A 24,626-nucleotide genomic window follows, 5' to 3' on the forward strand; every position below is an offset into this window, starting at 1 on the left:
AGTACAAACACTAGATTTTTTTTAAAGTGAGTATATTCAATAAATTAAACATGTGTGCTATTAGTATCACTGATCTGAGAGCCTAAAAATGCATGGAGAATCTGGGAAGCTGCATGTTGAGATGGGAAGTGTCTTTTACATAGCTGCAAGAGCTATATGTGCATGGTCTTGGAACGCAGAGGAGTCCAGGAGCTCATTCATGCTATGGAAACCCCTACCACTGAGTGCTGTCTACCTCAGGTCCAGAAAAGAGCTTTTGAATATACAGGAAGTCGAGAGAGGATTCTCACTCACTGTCTCGAATGTGACAGGTTCTCAGAGTCAGAGCAAGTAAATGGATCTTGGCCATAGAGGGAGAATCTCTGGCCCACAGCCCTTAGAGCTGGATTCAGTTACGAGAGAGAACGATTCTGGGCCATACAAAAGAAGAGAGACCTGATACAGAGATAAGCCTGATGATCAGAGGAGCCACATCCTCTCTTCATGTCCACTTCCTTCCCATGCCAGGGCCCTGGCCCCGCTTTTCCTCCTGTTCTGAACCTCAGCATACATTCGCTCACACATACACATCTAATTAATTTTATATTGGCCTGCTTTGATATCAGTGTCTGAAATAATAGCTCAAACTGGGTCATTCTTTGACCAAACTGTAACTGCAAACCTAAGACCTTCCTGCTGCTTACTCTAGAAGGCAGTAAAGCCCTTTGAACTCTTTCCAACACCATTTTAAAAAAACTCTTTATCTTGCTTATTTCTACATGCCTTCTACCATGCTTGTCCCTGCACATGAAGATGTTTGATTTCCCCCCCCCCCAGTCAGTCCCCCTTCCTGACCTTTATGCCCCCTATTCTATCTCTAGGAAGTTCTCCCCCAGTCTTCTCTGTAGCTCACAGCTCCCCCAACACTCACAGCCACGTAGCCCCTGTGACTTCTGACCATATAGCAAGGGTTCACACTCCCTAACTCTGTAGTGCGCCTAGCTTTCTCTCTCTCACATCATACTTGTCAGTCTCAACCCGGGTTCACTAACTCTGGTGAATTCTCTATCACACGCTAAGATATGTGTTCTTTGGGACATAATTGGCTAACTCGTGTGTGTTCCCTTGGCGTGACCAGCCCCATATCTTGTCGTGTGTGCAGCACTCGTACAAGGCCAGGTCTGCAGGACTCAAAGCTTGGCCACAGTCCAGTCCACTTTCATTTCCTGTCCTTCTGTTTGCCACCATTTTTTTAAAGCACAATTGTTCCTTGTTTATAGCAAAGCCTTCAGATGTTGGGCCATGGGCATAAAGGAAAATAAGGAGGAAAAAAAGAAGCAAGTAAACAACACACAGTAGGTCCTATTCTTTGCCCTTTGTTCCACAAAAGCTGAGCATACAAGAAAGGAGCTAAGAAGGGGCACATGTCTGGTTTTGGATGACTTTCCATAGATATTGAGATATGTGTAAGAGAGAATGGTATCTGAACATGGCTCTGAGGGATGATGGCCAGAGGAGAAGAGAGGAAGACGACCCTTACCAGGAAAATTACTACCAAAACTTTAAATCAGTGATATTAATAGAAAGTATGGAAATAAACGCTTGTATCAAACAGGACAGCATTGCCCACAGCAGTGCAGTGCTTATCTATCAGTGACCGGCAACTTCACTGCATCTACGAAGAGAGACAGGGAATGAAACGTTGTCAAGGATAAAGTGCTATGAACGCAATGCTTGTAACAATTAAGTGGACATGGCGATTTTTCATGCTTATACAGGAAATTTGTTTTAGAAGGTTTAAACTAGACCCAAAACACTTCCATTGTAATGACAATGGCCTAGGGTATTCTGTGAGGGAAAAACGTAGAGAGACATCTGATAAGATAATGGTAGTGTGATTCATACGATTAATCATAATTTTATTAATGAAACGCTTACTGCCTCTCGTCCTACCATGACAGCATTGCCAGAGTTTCTCATCGCTTAGGAGAAAGGGGGGATTATGAGTAGCCCCAAGCTGGCTTAAAGACACAAGTGGCTGACTTGGACATATTTTTTAATTATGAGCCCTTTGTGCACGAGCACACAGCAGAATCTAAAGAAATTTCACAGTATAGAAGGGGAAACCTACCAAATGTCAAATGATAATTTTGGGGACTGACGAATCAGTAAGTGCTTGGCCCATGACCATAAGGTATGTGTGTATGTATACCAACACCCCCACTAAAGCCTGGCATCCCGAGGTCAGGGAGGCGGGGAGGAAGGAGGATCCCTGAAGTGCTCTGGGCAGTCAGTCTCACTGATTGGTGAACTGAGTTCAGAGAGAGTTGGAAAGCAATTGAGGAAAACACACAACATTTACCTCTTGCTTCTACATACATGCGCATGCATTTCCACACACATGTACATATCCATGAATGCATATATATATTACATATATAAAATTCTGTTTCTTATTATACTCTTTTCAAAGATATCTATTTACCTATCACCTACCTATGATGATACCTATCATCTATCACCTATCATGTGTCTATAATCTTCTCTCTCTCTCTCTCTCTCTCTCTCTCTCTCTCTCTCTCTCTCTCTCCCTATCTATCTAAAAATCAGCTATTTATCCACATCTATTTTATACATAAAAACTTGAGTAAAAAAAGACAAAGCTAAATCACAACATCTGCATGGATTCCCAGAGAAATGTTGGTAAGCCAATGTAATCCCTTTTAGTAGGGGCAGAGAGATGCAGCCCTTCACTGTCTGCCACCTATCACGAGGAGTTCCTCTTCTCCTTAGAGACCTCTACTCAGGTAATGCTTGATCCCTGAGTTTGCTGTGGAAAAGGATTTCAGGCTGAGGCAGAAAGAACCAAAATCAGGGAGTCTGTTAAGGAACGATGAGAAATATCAGGTACTTCATACACTGGCGTTTAGAAACAGTGGCTCTCAGGGAAAGGGTGGTACACATCTGGGACATGGGCTTGGCTCTCCCAAGGGAGAAATAGGCAGTTAGATGTCCTCTCTGGCTGCATATATAGTTCTGAGCATTTAAACTTTCATTGCATGACGGATGTGTTTTCTAGAATATAATTCTTTGCACTTAAAGTTATGTGGCATAAAAGAAGTGTTTTGTGGAATATAGTTCTGAAGCTTCAAAGTTACATGGCATAAAGGATATGTTTTGTGGAATAGGTTGAAGAGTAAGAAATGTTTAAAAGTTAACATTTGAAAACTATATGTTAAAAGTTAAAGTATAAAAACTATAAATGAGAGGCTGGAGAGATGTCTCAACAGTTAAGGGCACTGACTGCTCTTCCAGAGGTCCTGAGTTCAATTCTCAGCAACCACATGGTGACTCACAACCATCTGTAATGGGATCTTATGCCCTCTTCTGGTGTGACTGAAGAGAGCTACAATCTACTTATAGACATAAAATAGATGAATCTTTTCTTAAAAACTATAAATGAAAATATATCAGAGCTGGTTTAAAATTTTCCAGCTTTATTCAGTACCTGAAAAAGCTATAAAGCTTGATGTTCCACCTGAACGGAGTCTAGTGAAGTGTATCCTTGGTATCCTTGTACTGGGGAGGTGACTCAGGAGGTAAACATGCTTGCTTTGCAAGCATGGGGACACAAGTCTGAATACCCAGAGTCCATGCAGATGCCAGCTACAATCCCTGCAATTCCAGAATCCTATGAGGAAATGGATGGTGGAGACAGGACACCCTGGAAGCTCTTGGGTCAGCTAGCCTGATGGACACAGCAAAAAAACAATAAAGAGACCTTACCTCAAACAGTGTCCTCTGACCTCTCTATGTACAACACACACACATCATGCACACACTTGCGAGAACACACACACACACACACACACACACACACACACACACTGTCCTATTGAATTGACTGACAATCAGGTATCTTCCTCAGTTGAATGATTCATACAAAGGTGTCCTCATTTAAGCCAAGGACACCAAAAGGACAAATGAATTCCCAAATGTTCAAGTTAACAGGAAAGTATGCCATACATTTTTACAAGTTATTCACGGCTTTGGGTCATTACTGTTTCAAATTAAATAGCCTCATTTGAAAACAGAGGGATGTTTTATTTTATTTTATTTTATTTTGGTCGCCACCATCATCACTGTGAGTAGCTTGGGTTATGTAGATTGGGTTATGTTGTCTATAAGTATCATCTATGTGGGGCTCATTACAGTCCTGATGTATGGTAGGAAAACTGTCTTCACTCAGCTGCTCCCTAGACAGGCTAACCACACCTGGAGAAGCACATTCTTCTAGCAGCCCCACCGGAAGCTTCGAAAGGCCACTGTTGAGCAACGTGGAACATCAACTAACAGAAGCTTTTAAAGATCTCTGTCCCAGGCTTGCCTCTGGAATGAAGGTAGGATGTAACTGTGGGTTTTGGGTTTATAAGCCCTATCCTGCCTGGCTCCTGGGTTTAGAATGCTTTCTGGCATGGGCCTGCTGTTGATCACAGGTAAATAAAGCAGCATTAGTCTGATCTTCACCGTGTGGCTTGTCCCTGTGTCTTGACTGGGTACAACAAAATAATGTTCCTGCCATGCTCTGGTGCATTTAAAGACCCCAACACCTATATGCTGCCTGTGTAAATAATCTTCCACATGCCATCATCTGTTTCTCAGAAACTCAATTTTGAGTATCTCTAAAGGGATTCAAGGCTCATGAGTGACTTGCCAGTCTAGATCAATGGATTTTAACCTGTGGGACAGGACCTCTTTGGGGTCAAACAACACCTCACAGGGGTCCCATATCAGACATCCTGCATATCAGATACTTACAGTATGATTCATAACAGTAGGAAAATTACAGTTATGAAGTAGCAATGGAAATAGTTTTATGGTTGGGGTCACCACAACATGAGGAACTGTACTGAAGGGACACAGCATTAAGAAGGTTGAGAGCCACTGCTCTGAACTGATCCTCATAAAAGACTCAAGGATGACAACAAAGTAGTTTTACAGAGGAACAGCAGCAAAGTGAATAAAGAGTGCCCACTGTGCCTCACTCTGAGGAGATGCTTTCCCGCTCAGCCTTTTGTATATTGTGGTATTCATTGTTTTATAGCCTGGATGAGGTAAGAAGTGGCATTCTCCCTTTAAGGTAAAAGATGATGCTTCCCCTGTGAGGTAAGAGATGGTCTTCCCCCTGTGAGGTAAGAGACTGTCCTCGCCCTGTGAGGTAAGAGATTGTCCTTGCCCTGTGAGGTAAAAGATAGTGTTTGTTCCCTTTGTGAGGTAAGAAATGATCCTCCCTCTGTGAGGTAAGAGATAGCTTTCTCCCCTCGAAGTAAGAGAAATGGCATCCTTTCTGTGAGGTAACAGAGATGGCCTTTCTCTCCCAGTGAGGTAAGAGAGATGTCCTTTTCTCCCTGTGCAGAAGGTGAGATTTTAAGAAATTAAGAGATTTGCCCAGAAGCCTTCTTGAACATGCTACAATTTATCTCAAGAACATGATTCCTAAATTATGTGCTCTAAGGTCAGACTTCATAAGTGATAGCCCAATTAAAACTGGAAGATCACAGCATGGTGGTATGCAATGGTAACCCCAGAGCCTGGCTGGTGGAGGCAGGCAGATCACAAGCTTGAGATCAGCCAGGGGTACTTAATAAGTTCAAGGCCAACCCAGGTATATAAAGAGCTCAGTCTTAACAAACAAACAAACAAACAAACATGTGCTGAAGCTGGTTATGGTGACTTCTTAACATAATCCTGGCACTTGGGAGATGTACACAGAAAGATAGAGAGATCAAGGTCACCCTTGGATACACAGTGAGTTCCAGACCAACCTCAGCTTCCTCGAGAAATATCTCAAAAATCCACAAACAACCCAAAGGAAAGCAAACAACCCTACCTCGAGCTAAGGTTGGATTTGAGGCTACAGCAATTACCCAGCATGAGGCAGGGCTGTGAGCACAACGCCCAGCATCGCCAATAAGATAAAGAAGGAAACCAAAGACACAGTTCTTAGGTGCAGAAGCCTATCTGGCATGTCTGAAATCTGTCCTGGAAATGGGCCCTGCATGTTTGAAAGTAGTGCAGATCTGACCCACAGACTTGAACCTCTCTAAAAGCTGGCGGAATGGAGGCCCCATCTCTCTCTCCTCCTTCCTCACATATCTCGGGAGCAGTAGAAAGAGCGAGGGCCTGTGGAGGCCCAACCCCAACTTGGCTTACCTTTGAAAGCTGCTGTTTGATCTTTTCAAGTCAAGAAAAGAGTTGAATTTTGACCCTGTAATACCTTATTTATAAAAAAAAAATATAGTATTTTCTATCATTTTCTCAGGGAATGTGGGTCTGATGAGATGCGCTCAGCTTGTTCTTATAGTTTGTGAGTGCTTGTGATGGGAAGGTGGCTTGCAAAACAGCTTAGTTCAACAGTGGAGGGCAAGGTCAGCTCTCTCCTTCCATTTAGGCCATATTCCAGGTAACGGAGGAAGCTACTATGAAGCCCAGGCTGGCCTCAAACTCATAACAATCCTCTGCCTCAGCCCCAAAGAACTGTGGTCAGCTAAAGGGTTGGCCTTTCCCTCCTCCCAGGCCTCCCTTCCCCGATTCATCCCTGAGTTTGGTGAAGTTTTATGGTTCCAGTTCTTTCAAATAAGAACCCCATTTATCCCAAATCTACCCATATCTTACTATGCCTCATTCCACATTTTTACTATCCTAAGATGATGGGGGGTGGGGTGGGGTGGGGTGGGGAGGGGGTGGGGTCTTCTGACTTGCTTTCTATCCTGATTAAACACTTTGGGTTAAGCCCGATGGACTCTCATAAATGCTAGTTATTTTGCAGCCACTTAAAATATATGGACAAGAAAGACTAGGGGTAGGCCAAGGCCAACTCCAAATTTAATCAGTGTAACCCTTGGACTATAAATTTCTAGTGAAATTCATTCTTAGACATGAAAATGTCAGGGTTAATCTGTTGAGTTTAGATTTTCAATTGTAGTGACTTTTTTTTCCCCCTAGGCAATAAAGGAATGAAAGAAAGACTAACAGGACAGTGACTGTCACTAGGAGCAGATGAGGGGATGTGTCAGTCATCAAAGAGGAAGACTGTCACTGAGCCTTAATTAACATTCGGAGAATGCCCCCCTCGTCCTCATTTTGTCCAGCTATGAAGGCGACTCTTCTAGCAGATAGAGATATATTCCCTGATAGACAATAGAAGAATAATCTATTAATACAAAATCTTGTATGTAAAAAGCCTTCAAAGCCCAGGCATTTTCTTTCTACTGTTTTCCTTGTGTAACCCAAAGTGGTTTACAGAGACTCCAAAGGTTTTTTGGTTTTTTTTTTCCCCACATTTTGTGGGAAAGCAGCATGCACTAGCATGTTAATATTAGCAAGAGGAAGAATGCCTCCTAAGATATGGAGAAAACTCTGCGCAAATCAAGTTGAAGAAAATGAATATACATATACATATATATATACATATATGTATATGTAAATTAGCGGTATGCTTTAACATACTGCTAATGGGAAGAAAAGGAACTTGAAGAATCAAACTCTTCTATAACGGAAATATTTCACAAAAATTTTCTTAGGTTTATATAATAAAAATGTAAAAAAATTTTTCAGTGCAATCTACAGCTCTTAAAACATACTCTTTCTAAGAGCAAATACTTGACATCTACCCCTGCATCCTTTCTCCATGTTCTTGGAACTGTGTTATCTCATAGATGAAAGGTAACATCTATAGGTGACATCTACACATCTATAGGTGATATCTGCATCTATAGGTGACATCTATACATCTATAGGTAATATCTATACATCCATAGATGACATCTATGGGTGACAAGTACAACACAAAGGAGAACAAAAGAGGCACCCAGTCAACAGTGGCACTAGAACTCCAGTGTCTCTAATACAACAGTGACTCCATTATAACCGAGTCAGCTGATGCTACATGGGGAAGAAAATGTCTCTACTCCTTTACTTTCTAGGTGGAAATCTCAGAATCCTTTAGTAAACTTGGTGAAAGATGCCAAAACACCAACCAAATTCTGCCCCCTGGTCCATAATGCTTATTTTTCTGTGGCTGAAGACAGGCCCTAGCCCATCCTCTGATATTTAATATGAACGTGCGGGGGTTTTGTAAGGACTGTAGCAACCCCAGTTACACAATGCTGCATCTAACAGAACTGGGTGGAGAATGGTAGTTCTTGCACAACCGGCATTTCTAATTGCTGGTCCTCAGTGTCCATGAAGGGTTCAGCCGTTTTACTGACAGGGAAACGGAGAAGAGACACAACCTGCTAACCTGTATTCCCCATTCTTGGAGAATGTCAAGTTGAAGCTTCTCCCCTGGAAACAAGCCCAGGGTCATACAGAGATCGATGTTAGAGTTCAGCACCATCTATTCTTCTACCACCCCTCATGATTATCACTAACAGGTCAGGACAGGCTGGGCATAGTGGCATGCACCTTTAATTCAAGCACACAGGAGGCATGGGCAAGTAGACCCTGTGAATTCAAGGGCGACCTGGTCTAGAGAGCGAGGCCTTGTCTTAGGTAAACAAAAAGCGACAAGAAAGCATTAGTGAACGCATTGCAGTAGAACTGTTTACACTGATAAAGGTCAGAAACTCAGCTTCCTGGAGAGCAAAGAACGCAGATCACACTTCTGCGGGCAGCCTTTATGCCTCACAGCTACCCATTTCAAGGACTAAACATGCCACATTGTACGTTCTTCTGAACAGAATGATACATATATATGTCAGGAAAGCAGGATGGGATGCCAGTATGAGGTAGCCTATATAATTCTAGCCTAGGGAACCTTCTGGAAGCCAACCCATCCTCTGCAGTCACTATCCCAAGCTTTCTGTGGCAGGGAGATGGCTCAGCGCTAGAAGACCTGCTTTTATTCCCAGCACCCAACATGGCAGCTCACAAACATCTGTAACGTCAGCCCCAGAGGATCCAATGCTCTCTTCTGGTATCCAAAGGTACTGCATGTGGAACACACATATGCCTGCAGGCAAAGCATGTATACACAGAAAATAAAAATAAATAAATATTTTTTAAAAACCCATAGTTTAGAATTTAGTAATGCCTTCGAGGGCATTGGTCCTTTATGAATTACTTCATTTCGTTAGGAAATAATCGCTGATACCCAAGTGTTTTTCATTTGTTCAACCCAGAGAGACAGGCTATGAGGGTTTTATTATCTATAGAATATAGACCTTATATAGATGATACAACTACTTCTATATTGTTTCTACAAACAGAGCAAATGAAGTCAACAATCTCCTTTGGTACAGGTGCTCATGAGTATACAGACCAAACTTTTATGACTAAATATTCCTGCCCACAGCTAAAGGTAAGGCTTTATCTCAAGGCGTGTCCCATAGGGGACTGCTGGGCCTCTCATCCCTTTTCCTATCCTGCTTTTTGACCATGGTGATGTGAACAGACTCCCTGTAGCCTATGTTCCCATCATGAAGTAGTTCACTACCACAGTTGCAAAGCAACAGGACCAAGTGCTTATATATTCTGAAACCATGAGCCAAGCAACCTTTCTTCTTTATTAGTTGATTGTCTCAGGTGTTTTGCAATAGTAATGAAGGCTGGTGAGAAATGGATACCGACAAAGGATCATGGGCGAAAGGTACTTGCGACAGTGTGGAGTGAGGGAGAGGGAGAGAAGGGACAAGACTTCAGAGTAAAGTGATGACTACCTAGTTACACAGCACAAGGTCCCATAGAGACCAAATGCAGACAATGAAATAAATGTGGTGGCGTCTGACAGAGAATATGAGAATTTCAGTTTCCTCACACAGTAAAACATAACTGAGAAGCCTCTCTCTGTAATCAAAGACAATAAAATCATTCAAAGACAAAAGGGATCCTGCACAAAGGTAATCTGGCTAGACTAGGTGTATAGGAAAACGTCAGACACAGCAGTGCAGCACTCGGATTCTGACACAGAACTGATTATTCAATAAAGATTAGCCAATGCATATTGGGCTCCTGAGCCTTGTTGGTCATAAACAACAAGCAAAAAAAATGTTATTCAATTTTTGTCTACAGTAATGTTTCATCAAACCCTACAGTAGTTATCACTTTTCAAACCCACCACTGTTTTCCATGAGTGAAAATGCTGCTCTGAAAAATGGTTATCTGTTTAGGGAAAAGTTAGATCTGTCCCCAAGTGATACCTCAGCTTATACCAATACTAATTTCTAGAAGGATTTGAGAGATAAACTTAGACAACACTTTCAAAATGGACAGAAGTCACACCTGAGTAACTTGAGAGCTGGAGTGGCTTAGGGAGGAAAAAAGAATGTGGAGAAACCAAGGAAAATGGGAACATTTGACCATCAACAGATAGAAACTATACTGAAAATAGCAACAAACATGTCAAAGGATAATGTCACCCAAGGAAAAGCTTATGACGGAATGCAGGTAGACGGTCAAATGGTACAATGACTGTCTTGGCTGGACATTGGCTTGACGGTCACTGCATGGCATATTGAGGGAGAAATGTTCTATTTGTTTATTTGATCCTGACTCTATCCTCATGAATAGAGATGAGTAGGACTCCCATGTCACAAATTGTCCTGGTTTGTGGGATGCTAGATTCCTTGCCAAGGGCACTGTGCTGTGAAGTGGCAGGGCTGTGACTTGAGCTAGAGCAGCGTGGTTCTGAAGCCCATGCACTGACTGCCCCACTAGACATAGCTGCTCTGAGCCAGCCCAGGATGCTGCTCAAAGGCATTGCTGATGGCTTATCATCTGGTAGCTGGTTTGCGCATTTAGGGGATGGGAGACCTGAGGGTCTTGTTTCCACAGTGTGCCATATCACCTCCTTCTATGAACCAAATTTAAAATCACCGCCTCATTCAAAGGTCCAGGGTTCTCTCTCTGTTTAGTTTCAAGCTTTTGACTAGGGATGGACACTATGAACTGGAGACATCCTGGTGGGCTTGATACTTGGCCTCCACTGCAAAGGCAGCAACAAACTTGTGCTTTAGAAAGTCAGTGACAGAGCTTCAGAGCATGGTTATGTTAGACATTTGATGAGGCCACACTAGTCAGTGTTATCTGCAGGAATTTCCTCAGGCTTGCAGGAACTGTACTTCAATAATGTTTGCTTGTTCTTGAGCAAAGGTTGTCCTCATCTAGGACCCAATGGCTGCCAAGCCCTTGGATCAATAGGAAGGTCTAATGTTCCAAGGATCCCAGGGAGAAGGCACCAGGAAAGGAGGGAAGGAAAGTGAGCCAGGCAACTTTAGAGCATTTGGCATTGGCATCTACCCTGGGAACTGGGGGAAGACCTGGTGCCTGGAACATGTACACTGAGAGACATTTGGTGATCAGTAGAAGGCACCTATGTTGACTTGAGGAGGTGGAAATCTGTCTGCCATTTCTCCAGCTAGAGATGCAGGAGGAGCAGAGGAAGCAGCTCCAAGGGGTTGGGGATAATCATGAGGCACAGCAGAAAGCCAAGAAAGCAAGCAGTCTAGGCACCCAGTGGAGCAGCAAGAACTGGAGCAGAAGGGCTCAGTGTCGGGGATGGGTGGGAATCAAGTGGTGGGAGCAGACAGACACTTAATAATGAGGGTGTGTTAAGCACATGCTGAGGTAGAAGGACCCGAGGCACCTGTGCATATGGCAGGGAGTCAAGTTGAAGCGCATGACTAGAATGCAGAATGGCTTCTGGAACCTGTGCATGTGAATGCCACCCCCTTGAGTTTCCTGGTCCAAGAGGAAGATGTGACTGTCCTTCTTCCTCGTGTGTGTGTGTGTGTGTGTGTGTGTGTGTGTGTGTGTGTAGGGAGGTCAGCAATGATGGTAGAAGGTTCCAGCATGTATCAGAACATGAAAGCTTTTCCTTTTTAGATACCTAGTTTAGTGGCTATGTGTCTACAACTTGGCGTCTTTGGTTTCATAATATCTATATTGATTTGAAGAGCCAAATCCAAGATATAGCCTTTCTCCATATAGATGAAGTTCCTTCTCCCATCAATTTAGCAGTGTTCTTAGAGACTCCTTCTCCACAGGTCTCAACCACAACCACAGTGTAAGGCGATTTGACTAAGTACCACCTGCGTTCTCAATAGCTCAAGCCACTTAACACGCCTGCCTGAGAAAACGCAAGACTTCCAGAAGGATTTCATTTCTTTCTGCCAACATCCAGGACAGGGCCTCAGGGAAGAGCAGTCCAGTTTTAAGGCAGTCTAGTCAACAAATCCAGGTGGGTTCCTCAACCAACCTGTCTCGAGGTCTTGTTCAAATAGCCACGCCCCACCCCCATCCCATTGGCTTTCCTCGTTTTGTTTATCTCTAAGGAACCAGTCAGCTCCTTGGAAATCAGAATGTCTGTAGCCACTGGATAAAAATCTTGTGCCGCTGCTCTGACGTGTGGCCATGTTTAATCTTTGACCCTACACAAGAGCCACACACAGCGTTCGAGGCTGGAGAATCTGTGTAAGTATCTTCTGGCCAGTCCGTGCTCTAGTGCTCCCTCTAGTGCTCCCTCTGTCTCTGATTGTTACTGTTTACTGTCAGCTGGATTGGATTGATCATCCACAGGGAGAGGTATCACTAGGTCTGCCTGAGGGTGCTTCTGGCAAAGCTGCAATGGTGGCATCAGTCCAAGGCCGGGTTCTGGGGGGGGGGGGGATAAGGAAACCAGAAAACCGCCTGCTCCTGCCACTATGACTCCTCCAGTGTGAGGGGTGGGACCCTCAAGCTGTCAGTCAAAGCAGACGCCCGCTCTCGTCAGGTGCTTTAATCACAGAGGGAGAGAAGTTGGCAGTGCAAAAAGTTCTCTCTCCCTTCCACGCTACTTTCCTAGGTTCGGATACATCTAATTTGTCCTGGAGTCCCAGAAATCATTTTTTTTTTTTTTGGAAGTATTTTTAGGCCACAGGCCTTGCCATATTAGATGTGTGAACTAAACAAATGGACAATAAAAACTTGCTCAAGGAAATCATTCTCCACAGCGCCTCAGAGTTGGGTAGGTAATTAAATCATAAATCAAACCCTCATATAAACAGTCTAAATGTACTTATTTAATTAATTCTAAGTTCTTACAGAAAATATCTAGCATGTTTAATTTTCTGTTTTCTTCCACAAGCAGTCCTACATTACTAGGGTTTATTGCCCATCAGTAGGAGATGAATTTAACAGATTAAAAAAAATAAACCAGGAAGAATACGATATAAATATTTCTACATGTATCTTAGGTAGTGAATGATACTGGAAAAAATAGTTTCTATTCATTTCAACAAAATGTGTGTGTGTGTGTGTGTGTGTGTTGCATGTCTGTGCATGTATGTGTGTGAGTGTGTGAGAGTGTGCATGTGTGTGTGTAAGTGTGTGAGCATGTGTGAGATTGTGAGTGTGTGTAGACAAGAATGGTCATATCACAGTGCGGGTGAGAATGGATGTGTACTAAATGGTAACCATGATGTTAGCATGCTAGACCAAAACTGGACACCAAGAAAGACCTTCAGAAGGCAACTGCCCTGTGTTTTGCTGGCTTCTGGAAGAGCCAGAACTGACTGGACAGACAAACAATTGTTCACAGAAGGAACATTAGACTGACAGGCTTCCCGACCATCTGCTAAGCTGTTAACCTCACAGGAGGAGGCCTGGAACATGCAGGTTGATCGTGTCCCATCCATAAGAGTATGCAGGCATATGTTTTGATGCTACTGATACAACTATCCCTGGTGCCAAGAAGCCTGGGCGACGGCACAAAATGAGACTATAAGTGTTGTGGGACCCTCCTTGGCACCTAGAAGGGGACCAATAACTGTCCTAAAATGTTTAATTGTAATCTTAGACTTGGGAATAAGTCTACAGGAAAACAAAGTATGGCCGCTGGCAAGCCTGATGGCTGTTATAAATAAATCATTGGTGAGATGTGAATGTATCTGGATCGGCCAAGTCATCAATAAATCAGCAACAGATATGGAAGAATAGGTTTTGTCTTTTCCTGTTTATTGAGTTATTCTTTTTTTTTTAAAAAGATTTATTTATTTATTATATGTAAGTACACTGTAGCTGTCTGCAGACACTCCAGAAGAGGGTGTCAGATCTTGTTACAGATGGTTATGAGCCCACTATTGCTTTGAACCCTCATAAACTAAACAACGCAGGCAGGGCCGCCTGCATCTAGGAGAGGAATGGGGGCGGTCCTCTGTGGTTGATGTGTGTCCTTCCTACAACAATTTGAAGTGATCACATGCTCTGCTTCTGAGAGTCGCTTTGCCAAACATCTTGCTAATCACAAATTTTACAGAGGAAGCTTTGCTGTGGAGTGTCACTGACTTCCTGGTTAGTGAATCCTGTGTTTTGTTTGATGGCCAAAGAATATACGTAAGACTGAGAAAGGGGGGGGCAGCTTAACTCTGTCCCCTTTTAAGATGAGGCCAACTCATCTTTAATGACTTGCTTACAATACTGGGGTCCAGTCATATGTCATATGGGAAGAAGATTTCCCTGGCGGCTTCCAGATAGTCCTTTGTTGGGTGTCTAACTGGAATACTACTAGTCAATTCCTAAATGTAGGAGTTATAGAGGGGAGGGGCCATGCTAAGATAGATGCTGCCCATCCTTTAGTTACTTTATTGTTGGAGGGACACATCAGAAGTTTGGGGGAAGGAAGATTCTTAATAAGCAGCACTTGAATTGGTAAGAGAAATGTTCTTAGAATCAACCTGAAAGAAAGAGAAACGTCAAATAATCCCAGCTCTTGGGTCCTACAACAGAAAGCTGAAAATATGTTTAGACTTGTATTGAGGGAGGAGGAGAATTATTCTACACATCTTTATCTTGTCAACCAATAGTTTTCTTAAATCTTGGTTTCCTGATTTTCCAAAATACAACCACCGAGGCAGTTATGATTCCTCATCACGAGTTAAGTGCAGCGTGTTTCTTAGGTCAATGTTAAGAATTCTTCCAGATAGACAGAAAACAAATGCTGATGTGGACTTAGATGGGGGTAGGGGGCAGCTGGGAGTTTCCTACTTGGCTTTAGTAAAGGCTACAAAACACACAGTAGCCTGCAGGCCTTGGGCCCTTTGAGAACAGATTTCTGAGTCCTGACTGTGTAATTCCTGTAGCAGTTTTGACCTTGGCTTGCGTTCATTGCAGTTCATTGCAGGGTAAAGCATTCTAGAGTTTACTGAGCACTCACCTGCACGTGGAGTGATGTACTGGACTTCTCTTATCAACACAGAGAATTTGAATCTAAATTCACTTGAATTTAGAGCTAGCGAATGTGAATGGGCGGCTTTCTTATGTTATAGAGTAGCACCATGCTGGGCTCTGTGACTCTAAGCCACCCTTTCAAGGTTTCTTAACTTTGCTTATGTGGTGCATTTCCCTCGAAGATGCACCACTGTTCGGTGGAAGTGCTTGGCTTTGCCCCAAGGATGCAAGGAATATAATCAGCTTGGCAGCCATGGTACCTACATAAAGGGCTGCTTGACGAGTACCCTAAACAGCTTCAGGTGGCTCTGCTCTATAATACTGGCAGATAAGATTGTGTACTGCTTATGCGTGTACAAACTCAATCCCAATAGTTGAGAAATAAGCCTTTCTAGCTCTCAAAACTCAGTGCCTTTTAAGATTAGTTTGGAAAAGTGGGAATACATTTTTTTTCTCCAGTATTTTCCTTGAAGTCCTATCAATTGACACCATGGCTATTCCAAGTCCAGCAAATTTCATTTCTATTTAACATTAGGGTAGAAAGGAACATAACAACAGACCAAACACACAATGAGAACATGCAGTGGGGTCGGGACTTAATGCATGAGTTATTAATGTGCATACAGAAGAGGCCAAGCATGTCACTGAAGTTAATGCGAGCAAAGGTCTGCGCCAAGGGTCTAGAACATTCTAAACAGGCCTTAAGCAAGGGAGGAAATGCAGAGGGGAAACGAAGCTGAGCAAAATGAGCGGGAGATGGGCAAGATGACTCATCTATACTTGAACGTCTGACCTGTTAGTTGGCCGTCGCCTGCAGCAGGGGCGATGCGAATGTAAGGTGTTGTAAGCTGAGTCACGATTATCGCAGCTAAGGCAAAGGAGGATTCCCAGGTCAGCATGCATGAGGGAAAAAAAAAGCCAGACTGAAGCTAGGCTAGCAAGAAGAATTCCCATCAGTATAGCAAACCATCTCAACGTTGTTCCGAAAAACAGCAAGAAAAGGAAAGTAAAAGAAAGAAAGAAGAAGAAAAAAAAAACCACACACACACAGCAAGGTTTTCAACTTCTGAATTCTCTTCTCTTAAGCTGCGCGGTCAGGTTTCTAACTGTGATGCTGCTGGAAGCTTTGCCTGACATCTTGGATCGATCAACCAGAGAATAGAAAAAGTAAAGCACTCATCCCCCAAGTGTGTGTTTCTGCACTGAGCTGATGGCTGACATGTGACCAGTTGAAACTGACTGGCAAGAGTCCCTTGCTAATGCTTATGAGTCAAACTTTTAAATCTTACTAGATCATTTAAAAACTGTGTTGTTATGTCATGGCGTGTCTCCTCCTCCTATAGCTACCTTTGTAGAGAAAACCATATTCTTTCTTTAAATATATATTTTTTTATGTAACTTGTCTGACAATTAAGTTTCTTATAGGTGTCTATGAAGAACCTTTTTGTTTCATATGGAAAGAAAAAACCAACAGGTCTCAAGGACAAAACAGAAGCCCCACTCCCCGCCCCCAGACTTGGCTTTGGTGACATCATCAGAGTTGACATGAGAGAAATATTTAAGATATTTGGAGTAGACCATGCTGGCCTCTTTGTGTGCCTACACAGCTCAGTGGTTGTGTTTAAGGGGTTAACATTTATGACATACGGATATTGAAAAAAAAAAGAATAGAAAATTAAAACATTAGTTGTAACATGATACAGCTGGAAAATGATGCAAAGGAAAAATATTGGGAAATTAAGAATAGGCTTACATGAAAGATTACTAATTTACATGGAGTAGCCCGGGTACTATTAGAGATGTGACAGCGAATGAGGAAAATAGATCATCTACCATCTGCAGACAATTAAACCCCAAACTGCCGCTGCGTAGTAGTGTCTATCGCCAGCCATCCCTCCATACAGCTCATCCCTCTGTGGCTCCTTGCAGCTAGATGCCTAGAGCAGCAGAGCTAGGGGAGGACTTGACAGCCACTCTCACACTACCAGGGGCCACATTTGGGCTGCACCCCAAGAGATGAGCAAACTGGTCAGAGTTTCTCAAAACATCACCAAGGTCTTTCTCCAGGCCTTGCACAAACTGGAAATACAGCTATAGGTAGTCTCCCATGCTAATAGGATGCTTCTGGGGCTTGCAGTGACGTTGGTGCCAGTTCTTGGTTCTTTTGTTTGGTCATAGACTGGTATACATCTCGTAGGGTTTGGATTGCTTATAGGAACATGTGATCTGCTCTACTTTTGTTTAAAGAAAATATTATTTTTACAGAAAAACAGAACACATGTCCAATACCAAAAAAATAAAAGGCTCCTCTAATGAACCAAATAGATCCAGAAGAAGCTATAAATAGCAGATATTCATAACTCACAAAGAACTCAAACAGTAATCGGACATGAAGTCTGCCGTGAGCACTGGGGAGTATCTCTCTAGTTGGTTTCTGCTTTGGAGAATATATTTGTGATTACTGGTTTTGGTTCAATCAAAACAATTGACCGTTGTCAGTGGGGCTACCAATTGCTTTTACAAATAAAGTTTTATCAGAACACGTGATTATTTAGGCATCACCTGTGACCACTCTTGTCCAGCAAGACAGAGCCAAGACCACTTGTGACAGATAAGTCATACACTATAAAGCCTAAAAAAAATTATCCTTGATTAGTTAGCTAATTAATAATTAATCTTTTAATTTATCTTCAGTGCTGCAAATTGAACTCAGAACCTGGCATATGCAAAGAAAGTACTCTACAAATGAGTTATAGTCCCCTAAAACCTATAGTACCTTACCTTGGATACTAAGCGCTTTCTGACCCTATCTTAACATGCCAGTAAGATTAGTGCATAAGAGAGATTATTACTAAACTTGGTAATATTAAGCCAGTTATTTCAATTCAGTTCTTTGAAGAGAAGCAGTAGGGTGATTCATGCAGGCTCTACTTTAGGTGTGGTTGTCCATAAGGACCAAGAAACAACAGATGCTTAAACCCGTGAATTGCCCCAGAGGTTGGGTATAAAATAATCTTGAATTTGCTGCTGTTTCCCAAACTTAACTTTGTGGGACTCATGAAGAATGTGTTTAGGGGTCTGAGGAATTAAGAGACATTTGAGCCTATTTAGCTTCTTATGTTTTAGAGCCTTTCAAGGGTTAAGACATTCCTGGTTTTATATTATGAAGACAATTTTAGATCAAGAAGAGAAAATATTTCTCCACAAAAACCCCTGAATGCTGCCTTGCTAAACCCATAGCCTAAGCCTAAACAATGGTGGATTAGCCCAGGCAAGTGTCCGACTCCATCTTTTGTTTGCTCCTGAATTGAATGTGAGTAATTAAAAAGGAATCTTAATTAGCTTTACATCTCAACAGACATTCTTCTGGGTTCCTTATCAGCACACTTCCATTCTGTAGCGTGAAGGCCTAGAAAGGAGGGGGTTTCTTTGAACAAAAGAACGAAAAGAAAAACAGTGTCAGAGAAACTTCTTCAACAGCCTAGCGATTTAAAAATAAATAAATAAATAAATAAAAAAGGAAAACATTCACATTTCTGAATACAGTTAGAAATTGTGTCAGGACAATAGAAATCCTTCAGTTTCCTCAAGGTCTCCCGGCAAAGAACGTTCACATTCAGTGTGAATTCAAGTCAAATAAAACACCAAACTTACAAACAGCAAGGCATTTTTCCCCATAGAATGTTCACCTTCAAAACTGAATCTCAGAACGATAATTTGTTTTCCTCATGTCTAAGGGTGACAGTCTGATTTGCCTGGTTGCTTAGGGAAGAATTTAGCGTGTGCTTATGTGCAGGTTTGGTTCCGATTCCTGGCTGCCCTGTTGTTAGGAAGCACAATGGAGGAATGGACAAAGCTAACATTTATGACCTTCCTATGCACCAAAGCGCAACTCATAAGACCTCCCCAGCCTCTTAACAACTCAGAATCTTCATAGATCGATACATCTATGTGTCTAGACGTCAAAGTTGACAGATTACACTACATGAGCGTACATGGGCAGCATATGGTTCTTAAGTACGTAGGGAACAGCACAGCCCCAGTTGTCAGATCATCAAGCAGAGACAGTTGCCATTCTACTGCAGAAAAACATTATCTTATGGGAGATTAATATATGCAGCTTAAGCTGGACAGTGTATTAATTAGAGTGGAACGCCTCATTTAACCCAGAAGAAAAAATTATTTATAAGACAGACTTTGACTCTTAAATCTATTTTGTAAGCTTAGAATGACTTATCTGTAAAGCCTTCTAAAATCATTTGGAAGGGTTTCTATCCCAGTCGTTATTTTTCTTACAAAGGAGCTGTAAATATATAAAAGTTAAAGGAAACCCATACACTATGATTATTCAGATGTGACCCAAATGAGATGCAAAGGAACTGAACTAATAAAATTTTGAATGTGATTTGTAAAAACATAATGAACATATGGAGAATTAAAAACAGTTTGAAGATCTATCATTGCATGGTACAGACTGGAAATGGCTTGGTTTTATGCAAATCTCAAGCAGATCCAGTTCTGTGGAGCCTTCTTCTAATCAGGAGAGGGGAGTCTAATGTGTTTATCTATAGGCAACAATCAGACTAAGGGTCTTAGCAATTTGACTCTTCCCTAGATCCACAAATTAAAGGAACAGGCCTAAAAACATGGGCAACCTGCCTCAACAGGGACAGTTGTCGTAACACCACTTTAGCTTTTGTTTCCCTGTGTTTGATTTTTATAAGTCTTTATATTCAAAATGATGAGTGTCAAAATACATCTTTGGAAAATGATTAAAACAACCGCAACAGTAAAAATAGTATGAAATCTCATCTTAAGAGACACCCACTTGAAAAGTACAAGCTAGCTCTTGTACCTCCAGTCACCACTGTAAAGACACTCATTAGCTGTGGTCTCCCAGGAGCAGCAAGGGCTCTGCACACTCACTAGCTCACCAAGGAAAGCCACCACACCGTCAGCAATGTGTGCCAAAGCACGAGGTGTTGGAACTCTCAGCGTCAGACATCTTTATCCTGTGACTCGTTGCTCTGTTTTGACCTGCCAGTTTAGATGAAATCCTGGGCTACCGATGAATGGATAGTTTAAATGTAAAGAAAGGAACTTTTCCTTGTAGGGAAAGAGCTGACTCATCAGTTTGTGTCCTGAAAGGGAGTTGCTGAAGCCTTGCATGCAGGTGTTAAAGTAGCATAAAACCATGCCACCTGTCTGGGGGGAGACTGCCTGTCTTGTGAGCTGTCTACTGAACTGCATGCTTTCAGCAGACTGATGTGATGGTGTCAGGCAGGGAATATTAATCTGTGTGTCCCCTCCCCAATGAAGATGCCACTTGGATAGAGTGTGCTGCTGTGTAAATGTTTGCAAATGACTCAGAAAATATGAGTGGAGAATACTTAGCCAATCAGGTCACCTGATTGCCTAATCACCCTTTGGTGAATTGAAAAACAAATTACAATATTGATGAAATCTGGCTGATGGGAGAAAATGGTCCAAATCACCATCTAATTCAATCTATTGTGAAAAAGAGCGAACTTGTCAGGTTTCCATATTTACTAGGATGTGGTTTATATAATTGTTTAATGTATAAATGAGCAGGGTGACAGAAATTTGAATGTGTTCACATGAGATGGGGCAGTGACTCAGTTCTGATAAGGAGAAGGTCGGATGATTACATTCTCTGGGTATCATCCATCAGACCTCTGCTGGGTGGAGCCCAGCAGTGGCAGGGGAAGAGGTTCAAGGGCAGTTGACCTCCAGGCCCACCCGCACTCTTCACCTTAAATATGAGAGAAGAGGTGGTTGTCCCTGTCTCCTGCTTGAGACAATGGTAATGAAATGGATGAGGGGGCACATTCAAAAGGACTTGTGAGATGTGCAGCCCTGATGAGAGGCATGAGGCATTATAGAGTCACACCTGCAACTGGGTTTACTTTTTCAGACCACAAGGCCAAGTGCAAAGCCACAGTGCAGTTCTCCAGAGGACTTCTCTTGAGCAGGCATTACGCATCTGAGATTATGGTGGGTGCTTAGTTCAAGAGCTTTGTAATGCTGTAATATTATTAGCTGATACTATTATGATATGATACTAACAATTGTTAGTTGGTAGCATACGGCATTTGACAGACTATACTGATAACCATAATTTCATTTGCTACTGATCTACTATAAATAGTGTCATTTAATCAGTAAAGATGTTATAAAAAAAATAAAGTCTCTAAAACATTCTGTTAGATTCATGAGGATAGAAACCACAAATTCCTAGGGATAAGTAAATACCAAGGGGGTGAGCACTTCCCCTAAAGCTTGTTGTGTAACGTATAGCCAGCCAGGAAGCATTTGTAATTCTGGATTGAAAAAAGCCATGGGTGTTCGTGAAATAAGAATCCAAGAGAAAGTGGAAAATACTCAGGAGCATCCCAGCATATTGGAACCGCCTCCTAGAGGTTGGACAGCATCAGTACCAAGGTACTTTTAGCCAAAGAAGTCATCCTCTGTGACCTGATTAAATCTCAAGTCGCAGAGCCCCATGGCCACTTCTTCCCTTCAGGTCTACTGAAATCATCAAATTCTCTTTATCACCCTCTTGGTCACTCTGATGGTCTGAACAATTGTGCTTGGTGACAAGTGTTAGTGTTTAAGGACTCATCTGCATATAGCGTTTATGCCTTTGAGCGCTTTCCCAGACCCTCCTTTGCTTGATGGCTGAGATATCAGTCTGAGGCTGGTGAGCCACTCCTACACAAGTTCCAGGACACACACACACACACACACACACACACACACACATCTGTCCCTTCTTCAGAAGGCTTGCTAGGCTTGGTATAAGGAGTGTGTGGTGGTAAGTCACGCTAATCACAGACACCGCTCATACTTGAACCAGGCCAGGAAACATAAGACTCTGTAACATCCCGAGCTCCTGGGTTCATCAGTGAAAGCAGCCCAGGCTTTCCAATGCCATTATGACCAGAGCAGAAAAAAAAGTGGCTGGCAGGCAAGGGACAGTGGCCTGTACTTATAGCCCCAGCTACTTGGGAGGGTCTCTTGAGCCTAGCTGTTTCAATCTAGCCTGAGCATGATGGTAATGCTTTAATCTCAAAAAAATGGGAGAGGGGAAAAGGGTGATATTTTACTCCTTTATATATGAAGATTCACTGCATATAGATCTATTAGTCATAGGCAAATATTCAAAAATGTATACTGGTGTCACAGAGTATTATTAATATTCTTAAAATAACTTTTATAGAGATAGCCACTGAAAACTGCCTGGGCTAGAGAAATGTGACTTCTTATTTTATAAGGTATCTACATGAAGCAGCATAAAGTATCATAAGGCTCTAATGCCTACATACATAAGAAGCAGCATCAACTATCATAAGACCCTAACATCTACATAAATGCATACATGTGTACATTTGATACATATCCATAATATTATTTCAGTGAAGTTCTTAATATAGTTTCAGATGTTTTAAAAACAGTATAAAATCAACCCCAGGCACACAAACACACAGACAGGAAGACTATCCCAAAATTTCAACCTACCTTTTGTGGCCACTCGGACACAGTCAATTTTGGTTTCCTGTATCAAATTAAGAAGATGAAATTATTATCCAGATTGCATTTAAATCAAGGAAAATGTAGTTCGAATCTATTAACTCTAATAAACAAAAGGATCTCAATGCTTCAAGTATGACTTTTTCTCTGGGAGGCATGATCAGATATGCTTTCTGATACCAGGAGTGGGGTATGAGACATTTCTGGGCCATGAAGAGAGACGTGATACTTTCAGTCTCCCTGACAGCCTTTGGCTCCTTCTCCAGCCCTGTTCCTGCTTCCTGTGTGACCACAACTTTCTGCACCCCATACTCTGTGCCTCACACTTGCACAGATCAGGTAGATGTGAAATCTGGACCCGAGCCATGATACAGAGAGAGCAGGGTAGGATGTAGCAAGCATTCCCTCCCCTGCCCGGCTTGCTGTCTTCTCAGAGCCCTATGTTGGTCTGAACAGGAGAACAGGCAATTTCAGAATTGACTCAACAATGTCTTTTTGTTCTTTGCTTCCTCTTTACCTTTCTAAAGCCCCTTTCTCTTAGGGAAAAACAAGACACCTAATTTAGTCCAATATAGAATGCATGAAGTCTTGGAGCCAAGGCAATGGGAGAGAGTTATGCTTCCAAGACAGATGTTGCGGATCTCACAAGATTTTAAATGAGCTGAATGTATGTGTTGTAGATAAACTATTTTCGTTCAAAACAACTGGCTAAGCAGAATGACCAGCCAACTTTCAGTAACAAGAAAGCTGGAAAATAATAACTATCACGTTGACAATATGCTCTCCTGAAGCACAAACAAAACCCACACATATTCATTCCTTTCCTAAGTTTCTCTTGATAAAATGATCTTTCAAAATATAAACAACTGTTTCTACTTGGAAGACACAAAAGCATAGCTGGATTTTGTTTTGAATTTTGTCTCCTTTTAAGCATGTTTCCATGAATAATGCCAAGAACCTAAGATGTAGCTGGCTTCCACACTTACCCCATTGGCTCGACTAGCGGCTTGGTAATAAATTCTGTAGCTTTTATGGGGGAGGAGGGGGGTGTTCCAGTAGCCATTGTATGTCTTATTGTCACCGATGGTAAATGGTTGAGCAGCTTGGAGGCTGTCTGCAGGAAATTCTGCAGCAAAGTAGTACTGTGAGTTCAGGATGGAAGCATTCTGGAAGTGAATTGGCACCGGGTAACACTTCAAGATCTCCGTTGTCTTCTTAGTTCTCCGAGGACGTTCCTCCTCAACGACAATTTGATAGACACTAGATAAAGCAAAGAGAGATATTCATAATATTTCATGATCACCGACTGGGTCCACTCTGCCTTCAATGCCAGGAATTTGAACACATCAGGGACAAAGAACACAGTGGACATAGTGCCTGGACACAGTGGCACTAGTTCAATGTTCTTCCTTTTCCATGGGAAATAACATAATGAATGAATTAATGTGTGTGGGTATGTGTGCATGTGTGGGCACCTGTGCACATGTGTGTATGTGTGTGTGTGTGTGTGTGTGTGTGTGTGTGTGTGTGCATGTGTGTGTTTGCGTGCTTCTGGAGACTAGATATCAACCTTGGCTATTACTCCTAATAAATTTTCCTGAAATTAATTCAGCTTAACCAATAATTGATATTACATTAACAGTAGGTTTTTTTTTTTAAAGATTTATTTATTATATGTAAGTACACTGTAGCTGTCTTCAGTCACTCCAGAAGAGGGAGTCAGATCTTGTTACGGATGGTTATGAGCCACCATGTGGTTGCTAGGATTTGAACTCTGGACCTTTGGAAGAGCAGTCGGGTGCTCTTACCCACTGAGCCATCCCACCAGCCCCTAACAGTAGGTTTATAAAGAAAAAAGTAACATATTATTCCCTTGAAGTATAGCTGTATAG

At 42.2% G+C, this 24,626-nt stretch overlaps 1 protein-coding gene across 8 annotated transcripts in view; it reads right to left on the reverse strand.

The window, feature by feature from the left end:
- Nucleotides 1-24,626, reverse strand: part of Ptprm (protein tyrosine phosphatase receptor type M) — a 680,881-nt gene that overhangs the window by 233,430 nt on the left and 422,825 nt on the right. For 5 of the 8 annotated variants that reach the window (XM_021218491.2, XM_029531511.1, XM_029531510.1 and 2 more), the window contains exons 12-14: nucleotides 23,721-23,994; nucleotides 22,723-22,759; nucleotides 15,977-16,051 (exon numbers count right to left, since the gene is read on the reverse strand). In XM_021218491.2, coding sequence (XP_021074150.1) covers nucleotides 15,977-16,051; nucleotides 22,723-22,759; nucleotides 23,721-23,994 — 386 coding nt within the window. The remainder of the gene's footprint in view (nucleotides 1-15,976; nucleotides 16,052-22,722; nucleotides 22,760-23,720; nucleotides 23,995-24,626) is intronic. The other 3 variants (XM_029531514.1, XM_021218492.2, XM_029531515.1) reach the window with 1 other exon arrangement.

Source organism: Mus pahari, chromosome 18 (assembly GCF_900095145.1).
Source record: "Mus pahari chromosome 18, PAHARI_EIJ_v1.1, whole genome shotgun sequence".
NCBI classification, from domain to species: domain Eukaryota; kingdom Metazoa; phylum Chordata; class Mammalia; order Rodentia; family Muridae; genus Mus; species Mus pahari.